Genomic DNA, 25,506 nt, shown 5'->3' with positions numbered 1-25,506 from the left:
ACATATACATACACCCCTGAAATGGTTGACCAAATTTGTTCCTATTTTTTTTTTATTTTGCAATGTTTCGGCCCCTTAATTTTTCGTTATTAGAAAAAAATGTTACTTTTTGAAAAAAAACTGTACCTTGTGGAACATTGTACACAAAAAGTTGTATTAGAGGTCATGTCATGTGTATTATATTTTAAAAGGAAATCACGCCCACTTTAAGTTAAATGAACTCAAAAATGAATTTTTCGTGACTTCATCGTTGGCATAGTCATGAATTCTGATACTTAACTGTATATAGTTTTCAACTAAATTCTTTCTCCTCTGAGACTCTTGTAATAAGAGGTGTGCTTACAGAAGTGCAACAGGGGTCTGATGTTAGATTTATATAAGACTAAATTATATTGTGTGAGGGACGAGATGTTATGCACTTATGGAGTTGTGTTTTAGTTAGCGACTGGTTGAGGTTGGCCTTTAAGAAGTTCCAACACAATGCTCTTACCATTAGCATACAGAACAGACCAGGTTCGTGTCGAACAGAGTCGATATTCCGTCGCATTCTTCCTCCGACGTGACTAACATATCATCTTAACTTTTATGAAAATACCTTTATCGACATAAGTACGAGCACGAGCTAAGAAATCAAATTTATGACCTTTTAAAAAATTCTTTTATAACACTCGACTTAGCGTATAAGAGTTGTGTTTCTAAAATTCTTTAAAAATGCAACTTCATATTAATATGAATTTAATTCATTTTATATCTGTAAAAATTGTTTTATAATCTACAGATGTGATACCTTTCGATTTATTATGTTTGGCAGTTTTTTAAAAATAATAATGATTTGTTCTTGTCAATGAAATTAGAAATTAATTGAAAAAAAGATTTCATTATTTTTTCTAATAAATATGATTAACTGATTAAAAATAATATGACAAATGTTACTTACTTTAGCTTTGCATAAGTAATGGAAAGAAAAAAAAAGGTAATAATTATGAAGTTCAGCCAATATTTTTAAAAAAAATGTATTTATTGATATTTACAAATATACATTGTACATATATACCTGATGTACATAAATACATCAAGTAAATTTGAGGAAATCATAATGATATGGCACAAGCATGTAGAGAAACTACCCAATGGTAGCACTCTAAAAACATTTTCACAATATTAGGTCTCGAGGCCATCTTCTTTTCAGACGCCTGGGAGGATTGTCCGGAATAACAGAGGAAGCAAGATTAGAAACTAATGGGTTTGAGTGGTTAGGGAGTTTTAATGTAAGGATTGATATCTGGTTCGGGCTAGATTGGTTACAAATGGAACATTAAGGTCTTTGTGGATGATTTTATTTGTGACAAAGTACGGAGCATTTAGGATTTTAGGAAGGATTTTGGATTGTAAGGATTAGATACGAGAGGAATTCGAAGGTTTAGTGGAGCCCCAAAGCTCAACGCCGTATGTCCAGATAGGCCTTTTAATTGTCATGTAAATCAGTCTTTTGTAATGGATTGGAGGTTTGGACTGTTTGTCTTGTAAGTGCTGTAATAGTCGAAATCGACGTGCAGTTTACTGTCTTTTCAGTCTTGTGTGAGGATTCCAGGTTAGTCGTTTGTCCAGATGTAGTCCAAGGTAGCGGATCTGTTCAACAGGGCTAAGGGCAACATTATTGAAGTCGTAGGGTAAAGGTAATTTGATGGGCTTTGTTGGAATTTATTCAGCCAATATTTGATTTGAATTTTCCAGAGTTATCTTTGTTTCAGGCAACTTTAGTAAAACTTTAAACTAGAAACAGGTCAATAAGCTACCGGAGTTATACTAAACTCTTAGACAAATCTATGTTATACAAATCTTAGTTTTACCAACTCATTCGTAAACATCGTCTTGTAATAGGCAAGTCTCATGTTGATAATTCTCAAATTAGAGGTTTCATGTGTATAGTAAGTTTGTTGTGAGACCGTTTTTATAGTTATTTAATACTTTATTGTACATACGGAGTTTGTAAGTCGTTGTGTAAGTTCATGTTAACGATGAAGTTAGGAGTTGTTCTGATAACTCCATCTTTGCTAGAAATTGTTTCAGTGTTAGTAAGTTAGTTGTAAGTCAAATTCAGTCTGAGAAGGTAATTATAAATAAATCTTTAGGTTTTCCGCAAGTTGTAATTTATATCCTTTATTTAAAATACTAAGTAATAATTTGAATAAAAAGTTAAGTTTTTTTAAAATTTTTTCGTCAAATGTTTCAAAAACTGAAACATTCGTAATTGTCACTATTTCAAACATGATCCTCGTTCTCAACTAAGCACTCAGCTGACGTCGAACGTGATTATAGCAGAAACCGAAACATTGGTGAATCACTTATAAATTGTATAGATGTCGGCAGTAGAAATATGAGAGACGTTGGAATTTGTATAGTTATTTTTTTTATTTTCATTTAAAAAATTACATCCAATATGGTCTGACTAGAACAGAACATCTATTGGTGCTAAAATAACACATAAAAATGATAGACATAAGTAAAAATAAATAAAATGTAAATATTACAGTTTAGACTATTAGGGCCTTGTGGAGGCTAAACAATTTTTAAGTTAGATAAGCACAATATAAACTGATCTCAGGTGATATAACTAATATTTTAATTAACAACTACTAAAATGAAAATAAAATAAAAAATAAAAATAAAATGATATTTATGAAAAAAAAATAATAATAATAAAAATAACTGAAAGGATTTCGAAGTGATTAATAAATCTCCAATTATACAATTAGTGAATTAATTTAATAACGAGAATAAAACAAGATGATACAGAATATAACGAAAACAAGGATCCAATAATTTCTATTACTAAGCATACACATACATTGCTAATACAAACTGTAATATAGTAAAAAAATTATGTGGAGATAAGAAAAAAAATACAGGGAGATATAGACATTTAGTAAATCAAAATCAATTATTGTGAATCATAGAAGTAAGAAAGTACTTAGTTAAATATGTTTTTTTTTTTATTTATTTTTTTTTATTTATTTTTTTTTTTATCTGGTAAGCGATTGAACAGATATGGCATAATATAGTCTAATGTACGTTTAACAAATTTTTTGTTATAAGGTGGTTCGATAAATTTAATTTTGTTCCTAACATGTTTTAGATATATTATTTCTTATCTAAATAATTGGTTAACAACAAATTTTAAGATAATTCTATAAAAATAAAAGAGTTTAGGTGATAAAGTACCAAGATTTTAATTTTTTTTTAAATTTTAAGATTTTCTGTTTTATTATTGCGGCGCGTATTTGTTCTTAATGTTTGATTTTGTAGATTTGCAAGTTTTGATAATCGACTATCAGCACTGGCACCATAACATTCGATCCCATATTTTAATATTGATGCAAATAATGCTTTGTACACCATTATTAAAGTTTCTCTGTTAAGTAAAAATCGGAGGTAATAAATTTTATATGAGGATACTATTAATCTCTTTAAAACATTTACTATGTGTGGTTCCAAAGAAAAAAAAAGTAACACCTAGGTGTTTTATATTTGTCTAAAACATTTAGTGTTTTATAGCAACATATTTTCATACTATTAATGTTAGTGAGAAAGTCATGGGATAAAATTTCAGTGTCGTCTCACGTGTTAAGAATAAGGTTTCTATAATATTTAAAATTACGACATAAAATCGTATATACAAGGTAGAAAACCTCGGTTATTTTTAAGCTGTAAGACATTTGATAAGTTTTCTATCAAAAATCAATACAGCTTTTGGAAATTAATAATTTAAAAAGTATTATGAGAGCATCTCATTAGAGTATAGTTAAATTTATATTGAAAATGTAAATTTGTAGCACTGACTTAAAAGGTGAAAAAATATACTTTTAAATAAACTAAACACTTGTAATGATGATTTGTTAGTTGACCGTGGATTACATATGTGAGAAGAAGATGAATGAAATTTGGTGAGGGAAAGAAAGAGAATAAGGAAGGATGGTAGAGAAGAATTTATTTGCTCCTACTGTTTATTTACTATCTTTTGTTCTATTTTATCATCTTTCCTTATTTTCTTTTTTCCAACACCTACTTTATTAGTTATATTCACCACACCTGATCACTTACTACTCTTTGCTTACATAAATTTATATCTACTTCTTTAATTTTGTCATTCTACTTACATATTTAATTAATTACCTATACTTTTTTTTATTTTTTATATTAATTCAATTTCAAATAATTTCCAATTTTGTACATGTTTTTATTAAGTTGATTCGCATATCTATATTATTTTCTTTTTTTATTCTTAATTTTGATATTACTATACAGTATGAAGTACGCCTTCAACTAAAGGCCAGACGCACATTCGCTTTTGATTAGCTAGTGGGATGTAGTGGACTGTATATAATCAAAATAAAACATGGTTAACTAAATAAGGAAAATCCATTGTGTAAGTAACAGGTAGTAGGGGGTGTCCGAAATAACATTTGTAGTTAGATGTGTTAATGAAGTTGGAATAACTAGGCTGTAGAAAACTGTAGATTTAATGATGTGATTGATGAAAATGGATGTTAATTACTGATACATGGACTTACTATTCCATTCTTCCCTCACTCCTTGATTTCTCTATAATTCCCACATTTCTTGATTTCTCTCTCTCCTCCTCTGCTCCAGGAGGTGGGTGTCACTTCAGAGTCTCCCTACTCGCGAATTTACACTTAAGATGATAACAGTGATGAAAAGGAGAGGACCAAGATGGCTCTCTGATGCCAGGTTGCTTCTATTCCCACCAAGAGCGCTGGAGGAGATAAGCTTTTGTTGTTGGCCACATGGTGCGCTGGTAGTGCCTTTCTTATGGGAGTCTCCCACCATCCATTTCATACTTTCGGTTAACCTTAAGTTAACCCGAAACAATTACTATTTCCCCTGTATATTATTGTATATAGTTCAATATTCTTATAATATTACAATATGAATCTTCTTCAACACTACTTATGTAACAATATTATCTGTCAACTCCACATGCTTCTTTTTTTTTCGATATTTTCAGTTAATAATGTAATATAATACATGCCAAAGCACGATTCCGCTGACGTCTTTGGGCGACTCAAACTGGCATGTGATGGGTCAAGAAACATTGCCCTAAACCTGAGCTTAGCACTGACGCACTAAAAACAATTTATGAGCTATACCCCATAGAGCAATGGCTACACATTTGCACCGATGGGGCTGCCTCTGGTATTAACAAGGGAGCTGGAGCAGGTGCATACTTGAGCAAATTTCAACTGTAATTTCCCGTTGGAGCTGGATATGACAATTATGATAGAGAAATGCAGGCTATTTGCTTTGTGATGCCACTATTGAATGCGATGACAACACTGTAATCTTCAGCGACTCCCAAGCCGTAATGCAAGAATTAACAACACCAGGTATCTCAGAGTCACACACGGAAGAAAAGTGTAGAAACAAGGCTGATCTTATGACGAAAAGAGGAAGGATTATAGGTCTGCAGTGGATACTAGGCCATGTTGGTATATATGCCAAAGTACAAGCTGACAAGTTGGCTAAGCTCGGTTGTGCAGAGAACCAGCCTGTTCGACCACTTTCCTACAGAACATAAGAATCAATTAAAAGTTTTTACTGTAAGGAGTGGACAAGCACTAGGCACAAATTTCAAAATACAAACTCAGTTCTTAGCAGAGCTGACGGAATGACTTGTTTTCGTCTAGTAACAGAACATGATCTGCTCCAAAAACACCTCCATCGAATAGGCATCGTAGATTCACCGAAATCTAATCTCTATGCAAGATAAGAGACCATTTTTTGAAGTGTATTGGTCTGGAAGACCAAGATGCGGACCAACTAAGGGCAAAAGTAAACTTGGTCTGTGAAAGGGAAAATGGCATAATAGCCTACTTCCTGTAACGTAGGAAAAAATAAATAAATAATAATTCCATTTAATCATTATGTTGTTATCTTCTTTTCGTTCTTAGCCCTGATGAAGACCTTAAATTATGGCCGAAACGTTGACACTAATAAGTAAGTTTTTATTTATTTTTGTCCTTAACTAACCGCACCCCCTATTCTTCTCATATAGATAGTGTTTTAGTATAGAATTTTAATTTACCATAAAAAAAACTCCTGATGTAAAACATTCGTGTCAACGCAGATTATCATTGATAGGGATTATTAATTCTGGTAGATAAAATAAATTAGACCAAGATATATATGGATTAGAAGTCATATTAATGTAAGTTCTTCGCCGGCTTCATTTTTTTTAAATACCCCCCTCTAAGGCTGCCTATAGTAAGGTTAATTACGACTTGGTGTTGGACCTTAGTGCTAACCTAATCATCAGGTCCATTAGTTCATTTATCGAAAGCTAAAGTAGTCTAAATTCTACCAGAACGAAATGCAGACTTCGATAATAATCGTGCAAACTTCAGTAGTTCGATCGGCCTCACGTAATTCCCAGAGAATGGTTACGGGTTTATGTAAGTAGTACTATTAAGGAGAAGGGTTGATATTAGAAGCCTCTTCTAAAAGGAGTTCTGAATTGTATAATTGTCTTAGTTTGTATAATTGGCTGCGAATGGTATTCAACGACCCCCTCTACTTCGTTTTGATTGAGACCTCCAATCTTGTGGTCAACTAATTTCTCCTAACAGAAACCTGACGGAGCTTTGAAGATGAGTCATGTTTTATATTCTTCTACCGGTGCAGTAAACAGAAAAACATTTCAACTCCAGTCTTATTACTCTAATAAACGTATACATACAATATTAAAAATATCAAATAGAGAATGGATATCAATCTTTAAACATAGGCAACACTCATCCATTATTTTTGAACTAATTATTAGACAATGGTGTATTAATCATTAATTATATCAACAAATAAGAACAATAAAAATATTTTTTCGAAATCATATCAATCTTTAAAAAATTAAAGATAACAGAGAGGCGAAAAGAATAGGAAGACAGAATACTACCTCTATTTCCTAAAGCAGGAAAGGTGAATGACGTATTTCTAGTAATCGTTGGCCATTTCAACCAAAAATGCTGGATACATGGAGAAATAAAATAAAGAATATAATGGACTAGCATATGATTCCAGTCACTTGAGACTTGTTTCTCCGAGGAAAAAAAGTAACAAAAGAGATTAAAAGGGATAGAATATAAACTACGCTTATCCCCCTTTTTAGATCCACGCTAGTGAGTCTTGGACAATTATTTCGAGACATGAGCCAACTTCAAGCAATATAAATGAGGTACCTGAAAAGGATGGAAGGAAAGCAGTAAGAGATCAAATCTCTTCTGAAATATCCTAAAGGAATATCAACTTTTAAGAAATTGTATAAAATATATGATACAAAAGAAGTAATCAATTATTTTATTTATATTTGGGCATGAAGTAAATGAGTATTATTATAATACTCACTAGCTGAAAAGAAAACCAGTAATTAAGATAAAGTGGTAAATTGACTAGAAAAAGAAATTGAGCACAAATATAAAAAAAAAAAAAAACACTATATATAAATAAAAAGAGTTATAATAAATTTAAAAAAATATTCTACAGACAGTAAATTTAAGACGATAACCTAATGCAAATTAAATGTTGGAATACAATGTTGATATAACATAAATGAAAAAACAAATATAAAGTTATGGATAGGATTAATATGTGATATGAGAAGATGAAAGGTTGAGAAATTCGAAAATAAGTTAATTGTTATTTATTTTTAACAGAATTTGATGATTTTTTAAAACTGAAAAAGACATACGTAAATTATAGAATAGATTACGCAATATTATATATTAACATAATTTTAAAACGTTAAATTTTAATTAAATTATCCGTTAAAAGTCCTAGATGAGCTAAGAAGCTCTAAATGTTCCATTATAATAATGATTTAAAGAAGTGGAAAGTGCTTGATTTTTTCTGAAAAGTACTATAATTTTATAGTAGAAAACTGTTTGTTGTGGAATACTTTATCAGTAAACAGATACTTTCATCAGTATATACATATACAGTATATACATTCAGATACTTGTTATAAATATAGCCAATTTCTTAATTATTTAATTTTTTATAAAGGAAGAAACATGGGTGCACCGAACTTCTCTGAAATCTTGATAACCACAAAAAATTATTACAGACATTACAAGTAAACAAGATGGTTCTGATGCACAGCAAACAGGGCCTATTGAACCCCATAGGCTTGATAACGCTGGTTGGTAATAAATTATCAGAGGCGGTAATTAAAGTAAAGTGGGCTAATTGCACACGATAGTTACACAGTCCGCTCAACATCACCGAAACACTATCCTTATGTGATCGGTTGGGTAATTGTGAGAGATTCCATCAACAGCGCTGATCAAGAAGGCGTTGGTACAACAATATAAAAAGTGAAGGAGCTCCAGCTTTAGTATCAATCTCCAGCTAACTTCTGAACTGACACCATGATCTACCTCTTGTTCTGTGCTTACCTGACTGCGACCGCAGCGTTCAAGATCGAGCATAGCCCGACCCACAGCCACTACCATCACGTCAGGACGGACATCATCACCAAGGAGGAACCTGTCCATTACCCGGTCGAGGTAATCAAGCATGTACCTTATCCGGTCAAAGTACCAGTAGAACGTCCAGTGCCCTATCATGTCGACAAACCTTACCCAGTCCATGTTGAAAAAGAAGTGCGTGTACCTGTTCATGTTCAAGTACCTCAACCCTACCCAGTCTACAAAGAAGTCAAGGTTCCAGTCAAAGTAACGGAAGAGCGCCCAGTACCGTACCACGTACCCAAACCGTATCCAGTGACTGTGGAGAAGAAGGTGCCTTATCCTGTCGAAAAGGAAGTCCATGTGCCAGTAAAGCAGTACGTCGAGGTGCCTAAGCCGTATCACGTACCTGTCGTAGTTCACAAGAAAGTGCCTTATGTCGTAGAGAAGAAAGTACCAGTTCAAGTACAAGTACCAGTTGAGAAGCCGTACCCAGTCGAAGTGCCCAAACCGTACCCAGTGACAGTAGAGAAGAAGGTACCTTACATCGTAGAAAGGAAAGTACCGTACACAGTCAAAGTGCCACAATACGTAAAGGTACCAGTTCCTGTTCACAGTGAACTTTCTGCCTTGAAAGATGGTTTTGACCACTATCACTTCTGAACATTTCTGCATGTTTTTCAATGTTAAATAATAATCAGTTCAAATAAACGTAAAATTTGTACATGATGTAAATAAATAATATTAAGTACCTATAGTGTTTCATATATTCTTACCCAACCTTGCTGCCTACCTGTTCATGAATACCATTTAAAAATTTAACATTAAATATGCTAGTTGTGAAAATGTAGACAATGGATTTTTTTTTTCCGTCGGAGAGGGTCAATTGCTTCTTAAGGAATATATTGTTCCATTTACATAAAAGTTTACTATAGCTGAGTGTGGCCTACAAGTGGTAATAAAAGACAAAATAAGCTTAATGTGAAATCAATTTTTTCTAAAAAGAAATAAAAATCTTCTGGTAGAGAGCAACGAAAATGGGACGATTATTAATGGTAAGCAGATATTTATATCATTCTCCTTTTCTTCATCGTGAAACAATTCTTAAATTGTTGTCCCCAGACTGCTTTTACTCGAAGTATTCCGTAAGTATAATCTTTAAGTTGTTCAGATTCTGTTTGTTACTAAACAGCAAACGACAGTTTTCATTATTAATCTTTTTATTGACTATTTATTTAATTTTTTTCTATCTCCTATGCTATAACATTTGCTAAGTAGATAGCTAATTCCAACATTGTCAAAATAATATTATTTACACAATAGACAAAACATTGCAATTACTAAAAATGAGTCCGGGGATAACTTAGCGATACAAATTTAAAATGCATTCTTCCAGTCCAGGTTTGTGGTGATAATCTCTCGCTTTTTTTTTATTATTTATTCTTATCTTTATTAATTTTACCATCTATAACCTACCCAGTTTTGAATAAATATTTATTTGGAATGGAAACTTATTAACTAATGTTTTGGAGGAAAAGCTAAATATTTAGTGAAGATATTTTTCAATAAAATAATAATCATGATTTCAAAATGTATCAAAATAGCAATTTATAAAACTGTTTAACGAATATATTCATATCCACTCAAAGCTGACAACTTTACTAAATACTTATAATTATGGTCATCCGTACATGAATTAAAAGAGATGGTCCCGGTTGCAAAAAAAAAAAATTTTTTTTAAGATACACAGTAAGTGAAGCTAACTTAACTAGTATAAAAATGATATGTAAATAAAACAGATATAAATATGGAGTTATAAAAAGACATGTGTACAAATGAACAAACATAAATCTAAAATAGCAATCTAAATATGAATACCAGAAAAACATTATATTAATTAAAACAGTGATGAGTTGTGATTGAGAATTGATAAAATAATATATATTACCAAACAGATCTATTAATTTAGTAATATCGTTATATAAAAATGCAATACTATTTTTATATATTTTAGTTGGACACCTCTCGCGTAAGATGTTTCCTTCTTATCTTTAATTCATTCAAAATATTGGCGATAATATGTTCATTCGTATTAAAGTATAATATTAATATGATATAAAAGTTTACGTAATAAGTAATTATTTTTCACCACAGGAAATTATCACTTCAATTTTACACTTATGATTCAGATATCCTAAATCTTACGATAGCCGTAAATTGTACCCGCTGAGACCTCATCGCTAGGCCGAACATAAACGTTTCTTTGAGATGGGCTAGTGGGTTAGTGGGCTAGGAATTTACGTTGGGAACAGGTGGGTTTAAATAATTTGGGACATGAAAATTGTAAATCGGTTGAACCTCATCCTTAATCCTCGTATACCTACAAACAGACAGATTTTAATATTCCCTATTTGTGGCTAGTTGGGTAAAATTTTCAAGAAAATCTGTTTTTCAGATTTATTAATTTTTACAACATTTATTGGTGGCGATACTGTAGTAAGTTACTAAATGAAGTTAATTCCATTTCATTCAATAAGGAATGGAAAAGCTCCAATAAAAAAAATACTTTGACGGTTTAATGGTAAATCTTTAAGCCTATATTATCCCAAGAAGTATTTTAGTATAGACATTACTGCATAAAGGGCGTTTTCCAATTTTAGGCGCTTATATTGCTCGATTGAAGCCTCCTCTTCCCATTTTAAATATTTTTTTTCCAAATGTGATAAAGAACCGTCGCTAAAAAGGTGGTTTAGTGGGGCAGGTTTGCTCGGGCAAGATTGCCTTCTAATATATTTTGTGTTGCGTTGTGTAGTTGGACCCATGCGTAATTCGTGAGCTTACACGAAAACTGCTCATTTTTGGTCTTTACTACACATGATCCAATCTACGTTGCCGGAGAACGCACTAGGGAAATGATGTCCACGTCGGAATCTTTAAAACCCAATACAAACCGTCCCGATTCACCGACTTATCTGAACCAGAGTTTTGAAACCCATCACCTTTCTTAATAGTTTCATCAATGTTCTAGTAAGAATTTAGGAACCAATTGAGATTCCTCACTTTCACTCCACAATGGCCCTTTTCCCCAACCCCTGACGGCTACTTAAGTTGCCGCCGTGAACTAAACAAAGTGGGAGTGTCAAGATTCAAAAATGAATGTTAACTGCCCCAGGCGGGAATCGAACCCACAACGTTCTGAACCGAACGCACTGGAACCTGCACCCCAAACCGCACGGCCGTCACGTCCCTCCCCAATCATATGACTCTATATTTACGTATTCTGTATTACTCTAATTAAAAATATTTATTTATTTACTCGGTAATAGTAATTTACTTATTACTTTTATTATCTGTCATATATCATCGTGACCTTGATTTCTCTCACAATAGAATATTTCCTTCAACTATTTTTTTTTTTTTACTTTTCAAGTAACACATTAATTATCAACAATTATTACTGCCACCATATTATTAATTGATGAGTTAATAATTAAATAACATATATAATAAGTTAATAAATAGATCTATTTGGAAATGTAATTTTTTTTTTTTTTATCAGCTTATAACTCAATACTACTACGGAAGATGATATATCTTTTTGGTAATCATATTTAATTTCCTAACTATTTTTGATTTATGTTACTTTATATGTACGTTTTTATAACTCCACCTCTATATATTTACTATTTACATGATAATTTTATACTCTTACAGTTGAAACGTTGTATTTATTGATCGAGAACCCATCCATCTTCTTCTAAGACTACTTCTGAATGTAAAGAAACAAATAATTTTTAGTTTGAAATATAAAAAAATATTTTAGCCTTGTACATGATAGTAGAATCCATTGTAATTATTACCGGTTGCTTAATTCGACGAGAGTTGGAAGTAGACCGTAAATGAATGATTTTTAGTTTCATGAAAACTCTTTAGTTAAAATATACATTAAAAATTGAAAATCAAGTCGAATTATGTAAAGAAAGCTTATAAAATAAATTATTATACCCAAAATCGTTTATATGCAATGTAGGTTAGACAATATAATCTATCGTCAAACATTCCTGTAATAAAGTGGATTGTTTAGAGCTAATTTTAACAGAATGTCAGATAGAGCAATATTGAGGTTTGGTAACTTGTAGCTAACAATGTTCATAACCGGGACTGCCGCCGGCTCCCCTCTGATTGGCGGAAGTGGTGGGTAAACAACAGGATTCGATAGCTGTTTAACTGAATCGATTAGTAACACTGAATCTTGTGGAAGGGAGGAGTTCCGGTAGAGGGGGTCGCTAAATATGAAGTGAAGGCACAGGTACCTTTCATTAATTTAAAAAGCACCCTGCCCCGCCCTCAATGGGGACTCACTGATTAACAGAGTGAAATATTAAGTGCTACAAATCTCAGAGTAAGGATTAGGTACCCAGTTTTAGGATTACACAGCAATCTCAGGTTATTAATATCAGGACGAATCCCTAATTAATAGCCACATTAGGATGGATTGGGGATTCGTGGTTCCACCTTTTATTATATAATTACATTTTTATCCTTCCTTAACCTTTTTGTCTCTTGGAATGAGCATACCGCACAAAACAATTTGCCTCAATCAGTGAATCATAACGATCCATTGTATAAAATATTAGGTAAAGAAGTGCATTTGATTAAATGAAACTTACAAGCCGACAAAGAAAATATAACCTATATTATTGTTTGAACTATTACAATAATTAATTGATGATCATAATTAATAGTTAACTTATCACTGATAAAACATATGATTTGTTTAAGTAGTGACAAATCTGACGAAAAAAAATTATTTTAAGATAATACCGTAATTTTTTTATTCTATACCAAAGCTAGTAGGGCTGTCACAAATTAACCACAGTCTATAATCAACAGAATAACTTAATTTCAAAATAAAAAAATTATTTTTTTTGTCAGATGTGTGTGCAACCATAAAAGCAACACAGTGATATGTATTATTATTTTTGTTTTGTACTCGGACCTTGCAACCTACGTTGTAATGCAAAAGTTATTGAAATTTCAAAATTAAATTATAATAATATATTACCTGTATGACCTGAAAATACCCAAAACTATATAGTTTGACTCAAGATGGGTAAAGGTCCTGAGAGAAACAAGGTAATCAACTTCTGGTCCAAACTGTTATTGATGTCAGAAAAGAGACCCCCCAAAATATTCTATTGTTCCAACAGTCCAAGGATGTTTGATACAGAGATCACTAACGTAGAATACAACTGGGTCTCCCAAGTTAATATGATAGTCAATCAATAGGAATGTAGAAATGAATTTAATGCTTTACACGAAAACGGAATATTGAATCATAAAGGCGATATTCTGGAAAATATACTGAACCATAACTTCTCAACTGATGTCAATAGAGCATTGAACTCAGAGAGTATTCCGATCACTTTGTAGTTTCAACCTACTTAAACCTGTAACACATTATATATTTAGGCAAAATTAAAATAATTAAGGTGGATAAACAAATTGAAAGGAGGAACCCCGAAGCTCATCAAACTACACCCTGGAAGCAAAACTCTCACGAGGCAAACGAACTCCACTCTAAAAGCTATTTCAATGATATTCTGTACTATATCCTCCTACATTGCCCAACCTTTAAAGAAAATAGATAATATATCTTAAGCCTCTGTGACCTACACTGACTTGTGATTATTATTATTATGTAATGGGGTAAAGTATATTATAGCATTAGTTTTGTATTATCCAGCCTGTTTTATCGTTTGTTTATTGTTTATGTAACGGAATACCAGATTCAGGTTGTTACTAAACTGTATCTGTAAAAGACATTTTCATTCAAGAAGAAATATATATTCTATTCAAATGTAACGTAAGATCATGATATATAGATGTAATAGTAGTATTTAATAGAGATTTATTCGAAGTAGCAAATGAGAAGAATAACTAGAGATTTTTTTATTCACTGTTTTTATTTAAAAATCACAAGAATTCAAAACTTGTGAATTCAAGACACGATCCTGAATTACTTCAGCTTTAGTTATTTCAGTATCTAGTTGATTTCATTTAACTTTTTTCATAACATCAACCAGAATACTGATAGTAATTTTCACTGTCTTTAAATATCTTTAAAAATTATCTTTAGTGCCGAACTTCATCTTTAATAAAGATAGTAATCTTTAATAAAATCTGTAACTTCTTGCAATGAAGAGTCCCGGACCTTCATCAGAGCCCCGAGAAATTTCGTTAAGGGGAGAATGAAGTGCGTACTTAAACTTAACTTGGGCATCACCCACTTCCAAAGTAGAGCAAGGATTATCGGTCGTATTAATTTTGTAATATCATCAGATACAAGATCCTGGATGCTTATCTCCGTTGCTGAATCATGGGCGCTTCAATACTCCAATACTTTCTTTCAAAAGTAATTTATGTAATTATACCTGTATAATTATCCTGTAGGATGTCTCATGGATAATTGTTCTAGCTGAAAATATGTGTTCAGCATCTAAATCCAAGAAAAAAAATTATATGAAGGTATCTCCATTAACAATATATTCTCGTGTAAATTTGATCATTGTTATGAATTATTTAGGTTATAATTACTGAATTAATATCTGTAGATTCAGTCTAAACCCAACCATTCATCACAAGTAGAATGCCCCCTGCTCATTCATGACAACGCTAACGGCGAGTAAGCGCCACAGTGCTCCCCTGCACATAGCGAATCCTAGAATCTAACTTAGAATGCACTTCAAGCAAAGAAAAAATATTTATATTTACTTGTATTATGTATTGTTATATACAAATATGGTTTTGTTTGAAACAATAAAATTAATAGAAGGGTGAAAAAAAATTAATATCTGCTTAGATATAACATTAACATATTAGATGGTGTTCTGCACTAAAACAGGCTTGGCATCTCTATTCTACAGCAGCAGAAAATAGCTAACATTATGGATACATAATTTTCTAATTATTCTATTAATCGTTTTATTCATTAGTTGTTTTTGTTCTTAGCCCTGACTAAGGCTAAAAATTCTGGACGAAACGTTGGCATTAATAAATGAGTTTTTAGTTATTTGTGTTATTCACTTACCACAACCCCAACGATATATATTATCCACGCTGAACAACCTTAATTGTTATAAATCATCATCACTAACATAAATAAATATCTGCAACAGCCGGATTCGAACCCGATTACTTGGAGTTATTAGCATTGTGCCTTACGACTGAATTTATTTATTTTATTTAAATTTGTAAGAAAATCACAATGCAATCAAAGGGAGACGACTCAGTAAACTATATATAATACATTTCATGCATTATACGTGTATGAAATACTAATTTTATTTTAATGAAGCGTTCGAAAAAAAAAAAAACTAAAATAAATTACATTGAAATTGAAACTGTTTATCTCAGAAAAATAAAAATTAATTGTTTTTTTATTTTCATTTTATTAAGAAGAACGTACTACTAGAAAATTTTCAGTACAATGAACTTTTATTTTAGTATCTAATCAATAATTGTTTCGAGATAAAATATTTTGTTTTACTAAAAAAGTGGGGAGGAGTCCATATTTTCCTCAGTATAAGTCACAACTCAACTTAGACTTTTTTGTTTATAAAATAATTATGATACTATAGTATCTAAAAACTGGAAAACGACGTTAATCTCGGTGAATCTCTTTAAAAATATATATTTAAATTAAATAGGACAGATATATTCAATTTAAAAACAAAATAACCCCGTCCCCTAGCCGTTTAAAACTAATAAATAAATACAGAAAATAATAAGTGACGGAGCGGTATAAAAAAATTAATACGAGAGAAAATATCATTTGAAAGTTGTTTAATATAACAATACAAATGTTTATACTTCTTACTGAATTGAATAGATATTATTTTTATACGTAAATTTTATAAAATTTAAAAATACGTCAACGAATGGAATATTTTCATATATGAGATGAGGAAAATGTGTTGCCGTAATCACCACGAGGTTTAACTTTCATGAGAGATTTCAAATCCAACTTGAAAACCAATTTATTTCAACAAAAGTTCTCGAGAAAGAGTGGTTTGGAAAGAAGGTTACATATTCCATTAATACTGAGTGGCAAGGAAAACAAAAAAAAAAAAGGAATGCGGGAGATATGTTGGAGGAAAAAGTTCTAGGGGCGGGCCTATACATTTCTGGCTCCTCATTTCCTGTGATAATCCAAGTTGGCTGATCCTGATAGAGGCTACCACACCTGGAAGTTTGGATGACATCCCCTGGGTTGGGGGGAAGGAGAAGGGTCCTCTGCATAACCAGGTAGCATGCTAAATCTCCATGGAAATAGACAGAGCTGGTAGCTTTAGTTTGTTTGGACTGTACCTGCTAAGTTTGTTCTGCAGATTGATTATACTTATTGTGTTTTATAAGTATGTTATATATACTTATATTAATTTATTGTTAGCTTCGCCCCGCTTTTTAACCTATACATGTGATGAGAACATAGGTAATAACGTACATCCGACATTTATGTTGAAAAATGTAATCACCAATCACTAAAAAAAATAATGCTGTGTCGTGCGCTCATCACATAAATGTTAGATATGACGAAATATAAAATTAAAGCATCTAGAATTAAAAATAATGAGTATCAAATTTATCCTAGCCAAGAATGCAACAGTTTAACAAAATATAATGAACTAATTTTTCTATTTTTCATTTTTTCTTCTTTAATTATTCATTAAAATTTTTAATGTTTTATATATCCACTTTTCATTATTACTATCAAATTATAAAGAAATTTTAGAGGAAACTTTTTATAAAAATTTGTTTTTCAAACTAATCCAATGAGGAAAAGACCAATCTGAGATTGAATAAAACTTAATTGTACATTTGTTTATTGAACTTAATCTAAATCCTTCTTGAGAAAATCCTAAAAAAAAGTTTAAAATCTATTTTCTAAAGTAGAACTTCTGTAAGGTCCATTTGAACCAAAAAGTTGATGTAAAATCTCAGGCATACATATTCCCTATATATACAATTTCATTTTTGTACTTTCCGAACGTGTCACTCAACAGATATGTGTAAAGAACGAATGGTGGTGTGAACATCGGGCCGTTTGTAGCTTAGTGATTTCAGGCATAGGTCTTAGTAAACTAGGAACTGCAGCTACGCCGGTTCGAATATGTCTTGAGGTATCAACTTTTATTTCTTAGGCGGTTCCACGATATTAAAAAACTTGACCCCTCACCATGGTTAAAATAAGGAATACAAGTGGGATGTAGCCTGTAGATAACATCCTGAATGACAAGGAAATTGTATATTAAAAAAATAATAATAATAAAAGGTGGTGTGGACATTGAAACTTTGAGTTTTCTCATCCCTTATTACTAAACATTTTTTATACATTAAGTTGATAAATATAGAATATGAAAGTATTTGTTGATTGACTGTAGGTGAAAATAAATATTTTAGTGTTTCAATAATTATTATAATAATAAACATAAATTATAGTAACAGTATGTGTTTACTAAAGCAGTTGAAAATGTATTGCATTGTGATATGATTTTTATTTTTTTTTTTAAGAATTATAAACAGTATGAAGTATGATTTAAGGTATTCTATTATAATGACACTTGAACTTTAATTTGAAACATTTTAAATAATTATTTAAAATTGTCTATAGTGGGGAAGAAAATTTAAATAAAGAATTGTGAAAACATAAGTTTTTAAACCCACACAATACCTTTAAATTATTTATTAATTATATATTTATTTAGCAGAGACCATTGGAAGAATAGTTTCGCGAATTTTTTAATTGGATTTCCCAGGACAATAAAGTAAATTCATTATGGCCTACCTCCTGGGAGCGTATTAAAAACAGAAGAGGTTCGGGATAGAGCGAAAGCGGGCGGTCAATTTTTTCCCTTCCGGCCGCTGATGACAATACAGTGGAGCCCGTGGTCTGAATTAAATTTATCACCCCGGTAATTGTGGGGCGTAGCCCTGAGTGGATTGGCCTATCCCCATGGGGCCCCAAAAAGCACCGGCCGCATGACGCCCTTTCAATTTGAGCCCGCTGAGAAATAGCAGTACGTGAGCGGCATTGCGGAGGATTTAAGTCGCCCGGTGATGGATGTCGTTCGGTCAGCGGGCTCTTCGCGGTCGTACGGTCCCAACGTCACGTAATAATGGCGGGGTAATATCGAGTGCTGTACTTCCAAAGCCTTCCAAATCATCTGCGGTCATTTCAAACCGAATAGGATTACTTCAATTGTAAATCAAATGTAAAAATAACTCAGATTTAAAAAGAGAGTTTCTTGCTCCGACAAAAAATAAAAACATTTTAGGTCTTTTTTTTTGTTTTTGTTCGTGTTAATTCACTTGTTGAATTAAATAAAATGGGGATTGGAGAAAAATTATTTTTCTTTTATTTTGCTACATTCTGTGTAATACTTTGGTAATCGAGATAAAAAGCACATTCACATCATACTCACAGAGATTCTTATGCTGAACATTATTTTAATTTTTTTCATAAGTGCAAATTGATAAAATTAAAGATGCCTGCTTTTCGATTAGAGTACTCTAATATATCTTACTATGTGGTCTACTAGTCCAAGGTATATCTTCAGTTTATTTATATGCTGACTATATATGGTGAATATGTAACTGAGACAGTTTTATATTGCTATAAATCATGGCTAAGGGTGTGATCCTTAAACAGACATCAACTCCTCGCTCAATGTTGTAGCAAGTGTTCCTTAATTCTTAATTAATTTTAATTTACGGAAAACAGAACTTTGGCCAACTGCATCTGGGGGTCCAGGAACACTGTATCTTAAGTACAAACATTTTATTATGATTCAGTTATTAAGACTTCTACAGATTCATTTTTTTTTTCGTAGAGCAGTTTTCCTAGTTACTGATATGTGGGATTCTGACTTTTAAAATATCATTAACGCATTTCGCTATCCTACAGATCCTATCTTCAGATCCAAACTCCCCGCTGTGCTTTGCGTATTATACGCAATTCATGGGAGGTAGTATTCACTAATTCCTAAGAGAATTAATTACCTGAAAGATAAATCCCTAAGGTGATGAATCCCGTTTGTGAGAGGATTCATTAGTAGTCAGATGCTAGTACGTTCAATATTAACAAGATACGATTCCTTGCACACTAAGTGATATTATTAAAGCGATACCAGTGTTACCCCTATCATTGCTTAGGCGGCGAAAATACTAAACTTTGATTGATTCAAAATATGAGAAAACGCCATATCCAAAAGAATATTGTTAAATAAATAAACATTTTGAATTTATACAACCGATTTCCCTCTCATAATTGTGGATAGATTATTTTAGAAATTCCTTTTTTTTTGCATTTCCCAGATGAAAGCTACGCAATATTTTTAGTAGCAAAACCATAAAAAAAAAAAAAAATTTAAAAATGATGTATCATATCTAAAATATTTAAATGTATGAATCACAATAAAATAATTATAACGTTGAGGATTAGTAATGGTGTCAGGTTGGGTGTCTAAGAAGCGGGCCCGTTGATCTGTTTTGCCAACCCCTGGTGTCTACCAGAGTTGCCCCCTCATAGTAAAGATTCATTTATCGGGACTGCTCGGAAATAAATAATAACTGCCCCAAATGGTAATCGAACCAACAATGTTGAGAATCGAACATTCTGTGACTTATGCCCCAACCCACACGTCCATTACGTTCCGACGCTGAGGGTAAAAGATCTTTCAATTTCGAAAAAATCAAAATACGTAATAGGCTTGGTAAATGTTATTAAAAAACAAATTAATGATGTATCAAGATAAGTTTGATTTCAATTAAGTAACTTAATTAACCATAACATAATTATGACGTTGAGAATAAAAAAACCTTCAATTTGAAAATATCGAAATACGTTATTTGAGGTCATCAATAAATGAGATTATTTAAAATTTGATATAACCTGGGTATCCGTGTTTCAGCCCCGCATTTCACCTTAATCTAAAAAAATAGCAATGAAAAGAATAAGTACTACTTCTATTTTTTAGGATAAAGAACTCTACTATAGAAGTAGATCTACAAGCATATCTTTTGTTATGGGCATTTTTTATTATATCATAAGTGCAGGTATTAGTAGAAGGAACTATAGTAATCTGTGATATACATTTATCTATGACAGCTATGTCATACTATGTACAGTTACTAACTGCATCACGTATCCTAGAGTGTCCTTCGACAACTCAGTAAAGTAAGGTTCTAGAATAATTATGTTATCTACAGATAAGATATAAGAGTATATTAGAAGAGAGATAATATATCTTATATTAGAATATAAGAAGATATTTATGTGTAACATGAGAAGAGATGGGATAAGAGATAGGAACTTACTGGAAGGTGTTGTTGATAGAGGTGATGATAAAGGGGGAATCGAAAGTAAGGACAAAAGCATGGAACATGATCTGGAAATATATATCACTTTGAGATGATATATGTGATAGTTATATAGGAGTATTTTATGAGAATCGAAGCAACTGCAAACAATTGTCTAGCTGAAGCTGCAAAAGAGAAAGTACAGCAGAACAAAAGAGATTAAGAAAGCTAGGGGGTGCATACTTAGTAGTTCTTTTTCTGTCCACCTGTAAGTCATAAAAGGCCAGTCATAAAAAAAAAAAATAAATAAATAAATAAAAATGCGTTTATTTCAATCAGAAAAGACATACATGAAATATACGCTACCCGTTCAAAACCAATGCCAATTGTTAAATGATTTTAATTCACAGTAAATATTGAAAATTGTGAAGCTACAAGTACTATACGCTAACTGATGAATAAATAAATATCAGTAATGTTATTAGATATAGAAATATTAACTATAAACTTTTTTTTTTTTATTTTCCCTCAAGTTCAATGTGTGTCAGCTATTCCAGATAGCAAATAGAAAAAGCAACTTTACATAGCAGATGTCAGCTGAAATCCTACTGTTGAATTGTGTCAGGCCTTATTGTGCTTCAAGAGTGGGTGGGTATTTGTATTGTAAGAGTTAGTCGAATGGACTAGAGAACTTAAGTAAGCAATGGGATTGCGGAGTTTCCTCGGGTCTGACGTTGCGGTCTATTAGTTGGATACAGCAATAAGTTTGCTTTGTTAAGTAGTCAAAATTAATAAGCAAATAAATTATTGGATTGTAATAAAAACATTGAGGGATCTCTTAAAATACTGGTTTATTCGCAAGGATTTATCCCCCATCCTTCAGCTTGATATAAATAGAATTCAGATTAAATAAAAAAAACTGGCGTAAATGAGAGAAGAGCCCTTGAACCGACAGAACTGCTGTCAGCGACATTAATCAATGCTTTCAAGAAGATTACTTCCAGGTACAGCAAAAACGGCTCTCAGTTAGCGGCAGAACTTTCCGCAAGGAGATAATCTGGGACCCTTCCTCTACTGTTTCCAAGATTCCACAAACACTACGCTACTAAATCATTGATTAGAACGAGTTATCGCGAACTCAGAAATGGGCTAGGTCATTTATGTTCATTTATTGTTTGATGAACATTTGTTTCAGAAAATAATGAATATGCTGTAGACCATTCTAAGGAACATTTCTGAAACCACTTCTACATTTACTAATTTAGTTTAAATTTAAACTGCGGCTTGGATTATCCAAAAATCAAAATTTTTTAATAGTATGATATTTTTTCTTTTTATGCTTAGTGTATATACAAGGTGAATTAATATAAAGATAAAGAATCATTATGTTTTTTTTAGTGCAAAAGCTTTATGGACATGAAACCAACTATCTATATTACAGTCAATAATTTAATTATTCCTATATATTAAAACCGTCTTTAAGTTTCTTTAATCAGTATTTCAGCTACTTTTTATTTTTGTTTATTACTCCTTCACGGCCATTTCTGATCAGGCGGGTTATTGAACCTAGTAGAGTTACCGAATCTATTCTAATATGAGAGAGTGGATTGACTTTTCATTTAGTGGAACCACAGAGAGATAAAAGCCGACTCACCTAAGCCGGAATCTAACTGGCACCGCTACAGATATGAATTTACCAAAGTGGTGCTTCATCCCCTTCAGCATCAACGGCCTCGGTGTGGATAGTGATATAATTTCTAAGTTATAGGGAGGTTCTCTAAAGGTATCCGATTCTATTGGATCTCCTATCACCTATTCTAACCAGAGTGGGAGGGTTAAGTTTTCATTCTGTTGGGCAGCCAAAAGTCAACGAAGAATTTGCACCGCTGCAGTTATAAGCTTGCTAAAGTTGATGCCTCAACGCCGTAAAAACGGCCTTCACGTAATTAAAATTATGAGAAAGCTATAATGATGCTAATGTTAAAAAGACCTCAATTTTCTATATGGTACTAACTTGACCATACCAGACTCCCTATCCACCCGAACACTCATTTCTAATTTTGCTTTCTCTTCGATTTCTGGCAATCCTCCCAGGCATCAGAAAAGTTGATGGCCTCCAGAAATTCTAATTTAGAAATGATATTGAGGTTCAATTAATGGATTGTACTATAATTTTCATGTCATTGTACTATAGTTTCATGCCATTGTACTATAATTTATACCACATTTATTGGTTGTATTTTTTAGTTAATACAGGTGTAAATTTAAATAAATAAATGAAATAATTTTAGATATAATAGTTTTAACAATAACAAATATTTTGAGGAGATATATTTAATAAATCAAATTAAATTTTATATATGATTTTTGCACTCAATTATTTAAAAGTGAAAAGCTTCTTACATATAACTTTTTAATAATATAGTTAAAGCATTTTTATTAAGAGGCAATAAAAAAAATCTGTTATAATTAAAACTTTCCACACTTGTTATGAAGCGTTGTCATTTCTTCTATATCAGAAGATTCAGGACTAGGAGGCAATCAATATTAACGAGTTATATATTAGATAATGCCATCAACATCACGTCTGGATGATCTTCATCGAAAGCCTCTTTGTTATCCTCCTCGCACTCCTTTACCATAATAGTTACCTCATTCTCGACAACTGGAGCGGTTTGCAGGTCCTAAAAGCGCAATCAGTCCAAGTATATCTTTCCGTTCGGCCGCTCTTGCATTGCACAACCTCGCATCGTTAGCCACGAGATGAATGGCACGCCAGGGTAACAGTCTATGTAACACCGCACAACAAGCTAACAATCTATATAACATCTGATGCAACAAAAGAATCTCCGAAGAATGCCGTTTAATGTAGACAACGAATTCTAGCTGGCGATCAGCCCATTAAACATACTGAATGTGAGTTATTTCACTATAGATAACAAACATATCTTATTCATAGTTCTCAAGTTTAACAAATTAGCAATTTTTTTTAATGATTAATCTGCTTGACAACTTGAATAATCCATGAAGTCCTTCACACTGAATAAAATTCAAACGGCTTAAAGATTTCTCCAGTTCTATTTGGACAAACTCTTTCTACCATTACTAATTTATACATGCATATATTTTTTTTAATATGTGTGTACACACAGATATATACATCGAAAGGTATTACGATTTCCATCTTGGTAGAGTGTGCCCAAATATTAACAAACACTTCGTAAACAAATTTTATTTCATTCATTTCACTTCCTCTAGGGTATATAAGTTAGTGAAATTAGGTCCAACATAGCGAGGACCGTCCGTAGGTCAGTTGGTTGAGATGCAGATCTTAGCCGACTGAGAACTGACGGCGGCGTTGGTACGAATACCGCTTGGAGGGTAGACTTATTTCATTCCCAAGAAATGAAAAACTTGACCCCAACCATGGTTAGAATAAGTTCACCTTCAGATAAAACAAAGTTCGTTAATTTTTAACTTAATGGACATTTGCAATCTTCAACCTTGGTAAACCTATCCAGGTAAAAAATGTATACGAACTTTGGTCCTTCGATGTTTAGTCGTGTCCAAAGATTACAAAGTATATGGGGACATATCTATAGCCCTAAAGGAAATTTTCAAAAAAATGTTCATCTTAATTACTGAAATTATAATAATTATAATAAATTAATGAAAACTGTGATTCCTCCCGAAACCTATATTCTGCTCGAGTAAATTAAAGAACATTAAATTTGGATTCCAATTTCCCGAATCACTCGCCTATACTGACATCCTACTTCCATAGCATACGCTCATAGGGCCTTATCTTTGCTAAAGAGATGTTTTATCACTGATTTAGCTCGTGAAGGCCCTCTATCTTGCCCTGCAGTTAATCCATTGGGATAATGAACCGTATAAAGAGTGACTTTTTGTGAAAAGTAGTGTCACAAAACATCATAAATATTAAGGTTTAGCCGACAAGGTGCTTGCTTAATATCTGTTTGCAAATATTAATTTGTAATAATGAGAAAAATAAAATTAGAAATAATTGAAATTCATACATTTTCATGAATGAGTATACATTTAAAAGCTCTAAAAACCTATCATTATTGTCACTGATAGCAGAGTTAAACTCTTTGAAGAAATAAATAATTGATAATTTTAGAAAAACAGTGGTAATTAACTGGACCGAGAGAGATGTAAAACGAATCTAAACAGAGCAATTTATATTTTTATTTTGAATTATAATGGAAAATATAGTTAAATCAATATAATAGTCTAAAAATATTTTCACATTTCTCATCCTGGACATAAGTTGATAGATGAAGTTTTATCGAGTAAGTCACATTTACTCAGTCCACTTTCCTTCTTTTAATTTTACAATATTTGGTACTACTTTTATAATTTATTTTATGTATTTATTTTTATTATTATTGTTATTTTTTCAAGTATATAATTTGATTATGTTCATTCTCTGTATTCTTATGTTTGTATATATTTAGATAAAGATTTTATTTATCTGTATGTACTTTTTTCATTTATTTATTTTAATTCTTATTTTAGTAGAAAAGTGACCATTTATCACTATTACATATTTTTTTTTTTTAGTATTTACAAATTTTATTTTTTGATAATGTTACAATCTTCCACAAATTAGGATATGGGTACTAGTGTTAATTAAATAAATAAA

At 31.8% G+C, this 25,506-nt stretch overlaps 2 protein-coding genes across 3 annotated transcripts in view; one reads left to right on the top strand and one right to left on the bottom strand.

Annotated features, from left to right (window-relative positions):
• The window catches only part of LOC106677602 (uncharacterized), a 938,458-nt gene that overhangs the window by 336,589 nt on the left and 576,363 nt on the right, over positions 1–25,506 (bottom strand). The gene's annotated exons all lie outside the window — the stretch shown is intronic.
• LOC106677605 (mantle protein) lies at positions 8,431–9,228 on the top strand. Its single transcript, XM_014415634.2, has one exon. The coding sequence runs from the start codon at positions 8,439–8,441 to the stop codon at positions 9,138–9,140; it is 702 nt and encodes a 233-aa protein (XP_014271120.1). The 5' UTR covers positions 8,431–8,438; the 3' UTR covers positions 9,141–9,228.

Source organism: Halyomorpha halys, unplaced genomic scaffold (genome assembly GCF_000696795.3).
Source record: "Halyomorpha halys isolate HHAL.00 unplaced genomic scaffold, Hhal_1.1 Scaffold104.1, whole genome shotgun sequence".
NCBI classification, from domain to species: Eukaryota; Metazoa; Arthropoda; class Insecta; order Hemiptera; family Pentatomidae; genus Halyomorpha; species Halyomorpha halys.
This window is presented reverse-complemented; position numbering and strand designations above follow the sequence as displayed.